The 12,119-nt window shown below is 30.9% G+C and overlaps 1 protein-coding gene across 1 annotated transcript; it reads right to left on the reverse strand.

Annotated features, from left to right (window-relative positions):
* Nucleotides 1-5,896: 5,896 nt before the first annotated feature.
* On the reverse strand, nt 5,897-11,908 carry LOC145333561 (ets DNA-binding protein pokkuri-like). Its single transcript, XM_080178723.1, has 4 exons — nt 11,174-11,908; nt 7,564-7,677; nt 7,144-7,231; nt 5,897-6,712 (listed from the first exon to the last, which is right to left on the reverse strand). Exons 1-4 carry the CDS (start codon nt 11,265-11,267, stop codon nt 6,583-6,585), a joined length of 426 nt encoding a protein of 141 aa, XP_080034849.1. The 5' UTR covers nt 11,268-11,908; the 3' UTR covers nt 5,897-6,582.
* Nucleotides 11,909-12,119: the final 211 nt, after the last annotated feature.

Genomic DNA, 12,119 nt, shown 5'->3' on the forward strand with positions numbered 1-12,119 from the left:
TTTGAAAACGATTTATTCCTCAATGATTTTGCCTCACTTAAATTATTCTAATATCACATGGGGTCTCTCTAAAAGTAAAGATATTGATCAAATAAGAAAACACCAAAAAAGGGCAATAAGGATTATTGTAGGTGCTAATTATAATGCACACACTGAAATTTTGTTTGGACAATCTAAAATCTTAAAATTTGATGATTTGGTAAATTTAAACATTTTAAATTTTATAAGTAAATTTTTTCATAAGAAACTCCCAGAAAGCTTTGATAACATGTTTAAAGTTCTTTCTTCTCAGAGATCAAAAAAGTTACTGATAAGTATACCTAAAACAAAACATCTTGAATATTTTCCAGCAGTGTCATTTCCAAAACTTTGGAATAACTTGAGAAATGAAATAAGGCTTTCAGACTCTGTAAAGAAATCATTGTCCATGATTAAAAAAGATTATCTTTTAAATTATAAATCATTTCATTGCAACAAAAGAAAATGCTTTTCCTGTAAGAAATAAAATCTGTACCAACTTCTGTAACTGTAAATAGTTATTTAGTCAACCCACTTAATTATTGATCTATTAAATTCGTGTAAATATCTTTATATAATAAATAATTTTTGTAACTTCTGGCTATAAATAAAATGATAAATGAAATCAATTAAAGGGGTAAATTTACGGCCTACTCCAAGGCTTAATTACTCCTTGCTATGCAATTTTTAAAATATGATTTTATATGTATATTTAATAATTTAAATGTATTGCATTAGTTAATAAATTCTATTCTATTCTATTCTAATAATGAAAAATGAAACAAATAAAACGATATAATATCAATAAACTCTATAGCCACCTCTAATTTTATTATTCAGAAGATAAAATTCATATATGAGGTTGGAAGATATATATTAAAATTGGGTGCTTTACCTTAAATCAATTCTTAACCACTGGAAACGGACCCCCGGTCCTTTAAAAAAACTAAACAAAAAAAGGGGGGGGGGGTGAGGTTGGGTAATAAAAGAAGGAAAATTAACAGAAAAGGATGTAGTTTGCTGTCTGACCACCCTTTTAAGTGGCACATAATATAACTTTTCCTTAACAGAGGGAGATAAAATTAAATTTTTATACCTAATATTTCGATAAATATATTACCAAGCTTTCTTTATTCAAACCAAGGGTAAAACCCTTATACGTTTATTTACAAATAAAATTACCCCCTCCTTATTTTTAATTTTTCTTAAAATTAATATTTGGAAAGGGGGTTTCTATGATCACTTTGCACTTTGAGGGTAACTGCCAAAGATGTTATTCAAATCAACAAAAGAAAACAATTATTTTTCTATGTTACTGAATATTGCAAAAAAATATTTTGCTGTTATTCTAATCGAACGTGACCATCCTTGTTTTTTTCCAAGTCCTTCGCATATTAAAGCTTGAATTAGTGGATATGAATTTAGGAGCAAAACTTTCATACAATTAAAGGTAAACTTAGAAACATTTCGAGTTTGTATTCGAAACCAATTATTCTCCGCTGGATTAGAACCAGTTATCTACCAGACTGAAAAATGTATTGCGTCGTATTTCATTTTAATAGCTGTTTATGATACGATGTCTCACGAATAAAGTAAAAAGTCTAACTTTATTTTTTCAAGATACTAAGACTACTTAACTGTACTATGAAAGATAAAGGTGGGGGGGGGGGGGGAGGGGCAGTGTTTTCTTAACCTAACCCCTACTGATCTACCCAATACCAATATAACCTATACGTACATATAAAAACCAGACTTCAAAAACAAAAACTTCCTACCCATTATATTAAATTTTTAAAACTGTACAGAGGTGGATTCTTAAAAAAAATTTGCCCCACTAATCGCTTAGTAGGGCAAAATTGTTTTCGTGAAAAATCCTCCAAAATCACATAAAAATCTACAAAAATTAAATAAAATCTTATGTTCATAACCCTTCTATGATTTTATTTAATTTTTGTAGATTTCTAATGTGATTTTGGGTTATTACGAAAACAATTTTGCCCCACTAAGCGATTAGTGGGGCATTTTTTTTAAGAACCCACCTCAGAGGTACGAGGGTTGCTCTTTAAGGCACTTTGAGGAAAAATGCCAATTTAATTCAAATTCATTTTTTCAAGTTAAATTCTATGTATCGGTTTTCTGGATGTTTCTATCCTTGTTAAAATAAAATGCATTTTTTATGTTTTTTGATATATTCAAGGGCAATGAATATATTACTTTGATATTGCTTCAGATTTTCATATAGTGAAACCTGCAGCTGGCTAAAATAATGGTAACCCTCTAACCACCCTTTTTACCCCATCACCTCCCCTCCTGCTGGATGAACGAACTGGCCAATAAATGAAGTTCCATGTTAACATCCTAAATAGAAGATAAATTTTCCCCTGTCATAGTATCCACGTATTTTCTACATCCATTTCAAGGGCATTACAGACATGCATTGAAAATACTAAATTTTATACGTAAAGCTTTTCCACATTTAGGGTCTGTCCGTATCTGATGATCTTAATTTAGACATGTTAGAATTGACCCATCGATTTGGAACCTGTAACAGTTAGCAGGGATAAGACAATGACCAATAAACGGATTCGATCCCAGTGTTAATACACAAAATTAACCTTCTATAGATTACAATTAGTGGTTGAAACGTTTGGACACTCAGCATAATTAAGCAACCTATCAATTCATAAAAGTCCCCAGAGTTGTTAAGCTAATGAATAAGAAAACTTTATTATAAAACTTTGGGAACTAGTGTAATGAACAGCCGATTGTCCCCTTTCTCTGTGAACAGTTAGGTAAAATTTTGGAAGCATAGCAACTCTATAATCATTTCTAGAAAGTAGGTATGTCCGTCGTTATTAAGCTTGTTTAAATACTTAGGATACAATTTTCGGGAATTTTTATTAATTTCTAATTATTTTTGCAATGGTCCGACAAACTGATTTATTGAGCTTCGCTTTTATGGATGCTCTCATCCTTGGTTTTGTTAATTTAAAAAGAAACAAATCAAAAATATTGTTTATTTTAATCTTTTATTATCACTATAAATAGTTTTTACAAAAAAAAAAGATATACAAAAAGGATGATTATTTACAATTATTTTATCACATACTTCAGTTTTTAATATGTATCGTCATATTTCTACAATATATAACACTTTTAATAATACATTACAATCATAGAAAAATAATTTGAAAGCTCAAAAAAGTCTTTAAATATACAGAAAGGACCATTTAAGTCTATGTTCTATATGTAATATATATTTAAATAGATGTATATTAATGTACATTTTAGACAGTTTTATGGACATTTGAAAATTTATTTCAACATATTTTTTTCAACTGAATGCCATTTATAATGAGGGTTTGAGTATTCATGACTTTTTAAAATATACATACTACACATTATGGCTTTAAAATAGTTAGTTCTTATTAACAAAATGATATATGAAACAAACAAAACAAAAAAATATTTTATGAAAATAATCACAAATTTTATTTTTTGCTGTCATGAGATTCATCAACGCATACAGTTTTATATTTTAATATCTTTTTACAATTTTGAAAACTAGAGCAGACACAAACCTTTTTCATAATTAGGGTAGAAAAGCTTTTTAGACAAAAAAAAACAACTAGAGTAGAAACTGCTTTAAGGAATATAACTAGAGTAGAAACTGCTTTTCAAAGAATATTATTAGAGTAGAAACTGCTTTAAAGAGTATAACTAGAGCAGAATTTGCTTTAAAGATAATAACTAGAGTAGAAACTGCTTTTAAAGAATATAACTAGAGTAGAAACTGCTTTAATGAAATATAACTAGAGTAGAAACTGCTTTAAAGAATATAACTAGAGTAGAAACTGCTTTTTAAAGATTAAAACTAGAGTAGAAACTGCTTTAATGAAATATAACTAGAGTAGACCTGCTTTAATGAAAAATAACTAGATTAGAAACTGCTTTAAAGAATATAACTAGAGTAGATACTACTTTAATGAAATATAACTAGAGTAGTAACTGCTTAATTAGATATAACTACAGTAGAAACTGCTTTAAAGAATAAAACTAGAGTAGAAACTGCTTTAATGAAATATAATTAGAGTAGAAACTGCTTTAAAGAGTATAACTAGAGTAGTAACTGCTTAATTAGATATAACTACAGTAGAAACTGCTTTAAAGAATAAAACTAGAGTAGAAACTGCTTTAATGAAATATAATTAGAGTAGAAACTGCTTTAAAGAGTATAACTTGAGTAGAAACTGCTTTAAAGAATATAACTAGAGTAGAAACTGCTTTAAAGAATATAACTAGAGTAGAAACTGCTTTAATAAACATAACTAGAGTAGAAACTGCTTTAGGAATAACTAGAGTAGAAACTGCTTTTTAAAGAATATAACTAGAGTAGAAACTGCTTTTTAAAGAATAAAACTAGAGTAGAAACTGCTTCAAAGATAATAACTAGAGTAGAAACTGCTTTAATGAAATATAACTAGAGTAGAAACTGCTTTAAAGAATATTACTAGAGTAGAAACTGCTTTAATGATTATAACTAGAGTAGAAACTGCTTTTAAGAATATAACTAGAATAGAAACTGCCTTAAAGAATATAACTAGAGAAGAAACTGCTATTTATCTATTCATTTAATAACTTGAGTAGACACTGCTTGACTTTTTAGAGTAGACACTGCTTGATATTTTAGAGTAGACACTGCTTGACATTTGAGAGTAGACACTGCTTACTATCTATCCATTCAATAACTAGAGTAGACACTGCTGACAGTGCTTATTTTTAAGAATAGACATTGCTTGACTTTAAAGAGTAGACACTGCTTTCTATCTATCAATTCAATAACTAGAGTAGACACTGCTAGACTTTGAAGAGTAGACACTGCTTACTATCTATCCATTCAATTACTAGAGTAGACACTGCTTTCTATCTATCAATTCAATAACTAGAGTAGACACTGCTAGACTTTGAAGAGTAGACACTGCTTACTATCTATCCATTCAATTACTAGAGTAGACACTGCTTTCTATCTATCCATTTAATAACTAGAGTAGACACTGCTGACAGTGCTTATTTTTAAGAATAGTCATTGCTTGACTTTAAAGAGTAGACACAGCTTTCTATCTATTCAATTAATAACTAGAGTAGACATTGCTTTCTATATATCTATTTAATAACTAGAGTAGAAACTGCTATCTATCTATCCATTTCATAACTAGAATAGGCACTGCTTGACTTTTAGAGAAGACACTGCTTACTAACTATCCATTTAATCACTAGAGTAGACACTGTTTGACTTTGAAGAGTAGACACTGCTTGACTTTGAAGAGTAGACACTGCTTGACTTTTGAGAGTAGACACTGCTTTCTATCTATCAATTCAATAACTAGAGTAGACACTGCTAGACTTTTTAGATTAAACACTGCTTGACTTTTTAGAGTAAACACTGCATGACATTTAAAAGTAGACACTGCTTGACTTTTTGAGTAGACACTGCTTACTATTTATCCATTCAATTACTAGAGTAGACACTGCTTGACTTTTAAGAGTAGACACTGCTTGACTTTTGAGGGTAGACACTGCTAGACTTTTTAGAGTAGACACTGCTTGACTTTTAAGAGTAGACACTGCTTGACTTGTTAGAGTAGACACTGCTTGACTTTATAGAGTAGACACTGCTTGACTTTTAAGAGTAGACACTGCTTGACTTTTAAGAGTAGACACTGCTTGACTTATTAGAGTAGACACTGCTAGACTTTTGAGAGTAGACACTGCTTGACTTTGATGAGTAGACACTGCTTGACTTTGAAGAGTAGACACTGCTTGACTTTTGAGAGTAGCACTGCTTTCTATCTATCCATTCAATAACTAGAGTAGACACTGCTTGACTTTTTAGATTAAACACTGCTTGACTTTTTAGAGTAAACACTGCTTGACTTTTTAGAGTAGACACTGCTTGACTTTTTAGGGTAGACACTGCTTACTATCTATCCATTTAATAACTAGAGTAGACACTGCCTAATAAGAACCTATCTATCCATCTATCTTAAACTTATTAAACATGACAAATACTAAAAAAATATTTACAATTCTCTACATCCTCACTTTTTAAGAGCTTCATTAGAACAGACATTATTAATTACTAGAGTAGACAATGCTAAAAAAATGTTGAAATGGGTATTTACAATTTGATGTTCGGGTTTTCTATTTAAAAACCATAAAATGTTTAAGCTATCAGTTTTAAAAATTTTGTTTATAGCTGCCTAACAGAAATGCAATTTAAACGATGGTTTGGTTGGCTCAGTCAGTTTTATCTCTGCATCGTGACACACGGCACTGAAGGCCGAGGTGACAAAATTTTAATTCATTTTCCATGAGTGTGCACGATACCGCGTTTGTTATTTACGCTGCGCGTCACTTATTAAGGAATTTGACATTCTTGTGGTAATTGTTTCGTGTTCCTTTTAGATTCACATTAAATGAGATATTTGACCGTTTTGCAGTGGTCTTTTTTAAATGGCAGTATGGAATTTTTGTGGGTTTATTTGCAAAAAAAACCACAATTGTTCATGTGTAATGACCGGCCTCTGCCATTCTGATCTTGAAGTCTTTGTAGAGAAGCTTCCCTCCCAAGGGCACCCGTTCAGCAAACATCTCCAAGGACATCAAGCATAAAGCCTTTCCGTTCATTGAGAATCTAAAATTATTTAAGGTGTAAGGATTTTTCAAAATTTATCCTAAATCTTTTCAAAAGCGAAGCTTTTCTATATAATTGGGACGTTCGTACAAACAAATAGCTCTTATTGGTAATTTAGGCATGTTAGAATTGTCCTATCGATTTTAAACTTTGCTGTAAAAGTTCAGTACTATTTAGAATGCGTAGCAACTTTCTGATTGTTACTAGAAAGTCATTTAAAACATGCTGGTTTTCAACTTTTCAACAAATAATTTGTATAGTTAAAATTATCCTATTAATCTGATTTTAGAAACAATAATTTCTAGGAAATAAGGTCAAGTACTAAAAATATAAGTATCATGTATTTAGAGCGGTCATTTATGGATGTTGCCATCCTTTTTTATATTTTAGAAAGTTGCAAGCTACATCAAATAATGGCCAAGATATTGTACCTGTGAAGAGGTGGTACAGGTAGATTATGAGATTCTAGGGTGTAGCTGATCCAGTTATTAACATCGTCTCTGCTCCAACACTTGGGCTCTAAAATAAAGTTCTAATTAATTCCTCAGGAAAATGTTTACTTGTGGCGAAGCTACTCTATAATTCACTCTATCTGTCAGTCCGTAACTGTGTGAAAGAATGTGTTTTTTCGGCTGCTATTCAAGAATAGCTGTTAATTTTTAGGGAGATGATTCCCTATACCAATAAACATCATACTTTGTAAATCACTTTGTTCTTTACTTCCATCCATGATTTTTTTGCTTAGCTACTTATGGATGTTTTCATCCTTGTTTCATCAATGCTTGACTCAAATTCATGAAAAATGTACGTTTAAAAGCGTACTATCTCTTAGACTATCTGTATATTCTTACCTTTGGGTAGATATGGCGGTAGTTTGTCCTCTTTATACACCTTCTTAATGGTGATTTCTGGATAGAATTTGCCCAAAATGACCGCGGGTTTGGCGTACCAGGGTAGCTCCATGCCTAAAATTAGAAAAAATAATAATTATAAATTCTAAAAAAAAACATTTGCTTACAGAGCAGTGGCGTGAACAGCGATTAACCAGGAGTGTGTGAACCCATTAGGGGTGAAATTGGGAAGGCAGGTCTTCCCAAATTCAATATTTAGAAGGGTGTTGACACCCCGCTTCACCCCTTAACGACACGCCACTATTTCAGAAAGCATAAAAATCTATGTTAAAAGTCTTAATAAGAATATATCAAAAGCCATTAAAGCTATAGCTTATAACATATGTTAGAAAATTATCTATGATTTGACATATTTCAAATCATTCAACCCCTCCCTCCCCCCGACCCTTATTTGGAAAACCCCTCAAGGGTAAGAAATTTAAGTCATTCATTAATTAAGAAATTTTAAATTATCAACACAAGGACATCCAAATTTGTAAGTGTCATAGCCATCTTTTTAAATATATGTAAAGTAATAAAGTTTTTTTTTGCCTGTAGCTTAAGATTTTGATAACGACTAATTCTATTGAGTTGAGATAGGGAAGCTCCACATAGGTCCCAGGATTGTTTTAGGCTATTTCATGTCCTTCCCCAACCTTTCAAATACAGCGCCCCTGGATGCAACTGGCACAGTCGCTAGTAATTAATAAAAAGGCTTTTATATAAGACTAATTGCCTAAAATAAAATGTTCTTTTTCTACTCAACACTAATTACGTGAATTTTAAGCTTTTTCTGCTTAAAATCAGAAATAAATAGTTTTAGAATTTAGAGATAAAAATGATTGCTATATATGAGAAGCCGTTAATCTAAAATGCAAAACTAAGCTTTGTTTTGATCTACCCATGGAAAGGTCAATAAAAATTAAATTAATCTTCTGCTAGGTATATTTTAAGATTTGTTAATTGTGTTTAGCATATCTTATAATATTATGAGTTACTAGTGGTAGTTGTCGCATCGTATTATAGACATCTAAAAAAATATAAGATTAAAACCAGTTTTGTTACAAACTCCCAAACACAGAATTTTGCACACAATAATTTGGGAGAAGATTAATAATACCTTACAGCCATGATTTAATCTTACTAGACTTGTTTTTTTTCTAGGAGTGGCTGTTTCACAGATTTTATTGCACGGATAGACAATAATATTCTGAAAATTAATTAGTAGATCAGGGCTGACAAAGATTTCTTCTTAAAATATCCATCGAATTCTTTAGATTTAAGTTTAAAATCGAAAAAGATTAAAAAGGAATATTTTTTTTTAAAGAAATGATCTATATTGCATATTAAAAATCTCAAAAAGTCCTATACTATTATTTTGTAGAAAAATTGTCTGTTGATTTAGGGTTCTTATCGCGAAGAAAAATCATTTTAAACAATAACTTTAATTTTAATAGAGAAATTTTACATTTTCTCTTCAACTTTTAGGTTGCTTAATTTTTATTTTTGATGGTGAAGCTACTCTATGAGTAGATTATGTTTTTTAAACTGTAAAATTAGTTTTTACATATGACTTTATATAAAAATATTCCTATAATATTATATAACTGTCCTTGCTTTTTTTTTCATATTTTGTTAATCACAGGGAGGGAGGGGACATTGGACTGTTAATTAGATTAGGGCCCAAAGTTTTTTTTATCACGTTTTGCTATTCGTTAGCTAAATAACTTTGGGTACTTTCAATTTTGATTGTTTTTCTTTTTTGACTAGCAGTGACCAAACTTTTCAACTGATGAACTTTATCTACAGAAGGGCTAATTTTGTAAATCATCATTGGGTATTACATCAATTAATCTTCCATTGTCGACTTATCCCTAAATATACCTGGTAAACTGAATACCCGTGTGACGAACTACTTACTAACTATATCGCAATAAATAGAAATTTCAATTCATTAGAAATTTTTCATTTACACATTTTAGTGCTCTATACAAAGCAACAAATTCAAAATTTTCCTAACATAGCATATTTAAACGAATATGGGGGAACATGTTGGATCGGATATTGAAAGTTTAATTAATATACATTTTTTTTCTCCCCAATGTTTGCCAGCTACCAATTACAAAATTTATACAAAAAGAATAGTAAATTTTTTACTACTATTATACCAACGGATTTAGGATATACGTGGATGTATTGACAGGAGAAAATTTGTCGTCAATTTAGCTTGCTAATATGGACCTCATTTATTGGTCGGTTCGTTCATCCAGAAGGAGAGGAGGGGATGGGGTAAATAGGGTGGATTATTTTAGCTAGCTGTGAGCATCACTTTTATGACACTAATATGACAGTAATAATTTATGACACTTCGGCATTCCCTTAAAAGTACATTTTTACGGGTTTACAAGTTAACCATTCTATTTGACCATTGGTACTAGATATATAAACAGAAATGTATACAATTCCAAGGCCAAATCTTAAACTTTCCCACACAATATCCAAGTCAATTGCTTGGAACCTTATTCCCCACCCCCTTCCGTTGGATGGTTTTATGCTATATTTCTGCTCTGTAATACTCCTTCCAATTCATAATTAGTGCAGCAATGATAATCAATTAAGAATTTTATTTAAGTTAGCGAAGGTAAGTTATTTTTTATTTTTAAAATATATTTTCTTTCAATATTATAAAATCTGCTATTTGAAAATACAAGGACGTAATTATTACATGGACAAAATAGCATATATAATAAAAAAAAGTTTCTCTACCAAAAATAATTCCTTAAGGGGGTGGGGGGTAAACTCAAATGAATTAACTTGTAAAATTAACATACACAATAGTATAACGTCCTACATATATAGATAATATGTTGATAGAATGATAGGAATTGATAACAAATATAATCTACTTCTTAAATCTGAAATTTTAAATTCCTTTCTTAATTTTATCTTTACTAGAAACTCAAATAGTATTATATAATCATGCTTAAAAATCATAAAATATAATAGGCAGATGTTTTTATCCCCCCCCCCCAAAAAAAAAAGTCTAAAAACCAATTAAAAAATTCGTTGGTTTTTATAATTTAGCTGTGTAACGCTTTTTAATTAATTCTATTGATCAAAAGTAAAAATCAAATAAAAATTCTAAAACGAAGCTAAATGGCAGTTGACTAAAAATACTCAAAATAAAATATTTCCGATGATGCAACTTAAAAAAAGATGATTTTTAGAATCAAAAAGGAAATTTGAACAAGACAAAAATGTTTAGAAAAAATATTCAAACGCTAAAATTCATAAATACTATTTTTAATAAAATCATTATATAGAAAGAAAATGTATACTTTTTCAATTTCAAAATAAATACCCCTTAAGACCTTTAAAAAAATTAATTAATCTCTTGAAATGTTTTGTAATAATAACTGCACCCTTTTAAACAATTTTTAGATTGTTTTTTTATTAATGTAATGGGAAAAAATTATCAAAATTATTTATCTATTTTGTCTTATTTGAAAATTTAGAGTTTCTAAAGTTAAAGCTAATGAATGCAAAAATATGAAGAAAAAAACTAATTTACCTTCAATGACATTGTCTCTAAATCCCGAGTCCACGCTGTCTCCATTATTTCCAAACTGTGAGAAACACGGCTCCTCCACTTGGATACGGTGCATTGTGTGTAGAGTAGCTACGAGAGCCAAGAAATCACAAATATTTGGGGGCCAGGAGTTGACCCTTGCGGCACACCACGCACGGGACGGCGCTGATTTTAACTTTGCGCTCAAGCTCGTACTCTACACGTCCGAACTCTGTAACGCCTGGGTTAAAACTACCAAAAATTCTTGTATTTCTGTGATTACGTGTCCTTGACCCTTACACACACACACTAACTAACATATGTGTGCGTGTATGTGTGTGTTTATCCTGAGTGTGTGTGCACGTAAGTGGTATAAGCGCAGAATTTCACAGCCAAGGTCGAAATTTCTCCTTGTCAAATATATTTCTGAGCGACGGACGGACGGATTTGTTTGAGTGTTTTTTTTGTCAGTTTGTTTTTTTACATGAGATTTTTCAATTTTAGAATTTTAAGTACTACTTATATTATCACTTTAAAAATGTTTTTTTTTTATGATTTTAAACTTTTTTATTTTAGTCTATCACAATGTACTTAATAAAATTTCTCAATGGCAAGCCAAGCACAATAGCTGGGAATTTGTATTGTAATCCGAAATGTTGTAACTTAACGTGCTTGAACGAGCTCGGGAACGCGCTTGCGGCTGTGCTGTGCGCGCCAGACGAAGTACATAGGCAGACTGGTTGGACACCACAGCCATACACAGCAAGTTAATATAAAATCTAGAGAGAGAGGGGCTGAGGGGAAATGGGAAAGCACTTCTGAGTTTTATCGGAACTTTTACAAGAGAAAGCAGACTAGCAGTGCATACTCATGCAGGGGAGGGAAGGAGGGGGGGGGGGGGTTGTAACCGGGGGGCTGGGAGGGTATTTAAATTTATCGTCTGTGTGGA

This window comes from Acartia tonsa, chromosome 12 (genome assembly GCF_053477335.1).
Source record: "Acartia tonsa isolate MP-2025a chromosome 12, ASM5347733v1, whole genome shotgun sequence".
Classification (NCBI taxonomy): Eukaryota; Metazoa; Arthropoda; class Copepoda; order Calanoida; family Acartiidae; genus Acartia; species Acartia tonsa.

Excerpts from the sequence above, each read along its gene's own strand:
- LOC145333561 (XM_080178723.1), bottom strand. The coding sequence starts at position 11,267 with ATGCACCGTATCCAAGTGGAGGAGCCGTGTTTCTCACAGTTTGGAAAT. Across the intron at positions 7,232-7,563 it reads ACCGCCATATCTACCCAAAG|AGCCCAAGTGTTGGAGCAGA; the intron begins GTAAGAATATAC and ends ACTTTATTTTAG. Across the intron at positions 6,713-7,143 it reads CCTGTACCACCTCTTCACAG|ATTCTCAATGAACGGAAAGG; the intron begins GTACAATATCTT and ends AAATAATTTTAG.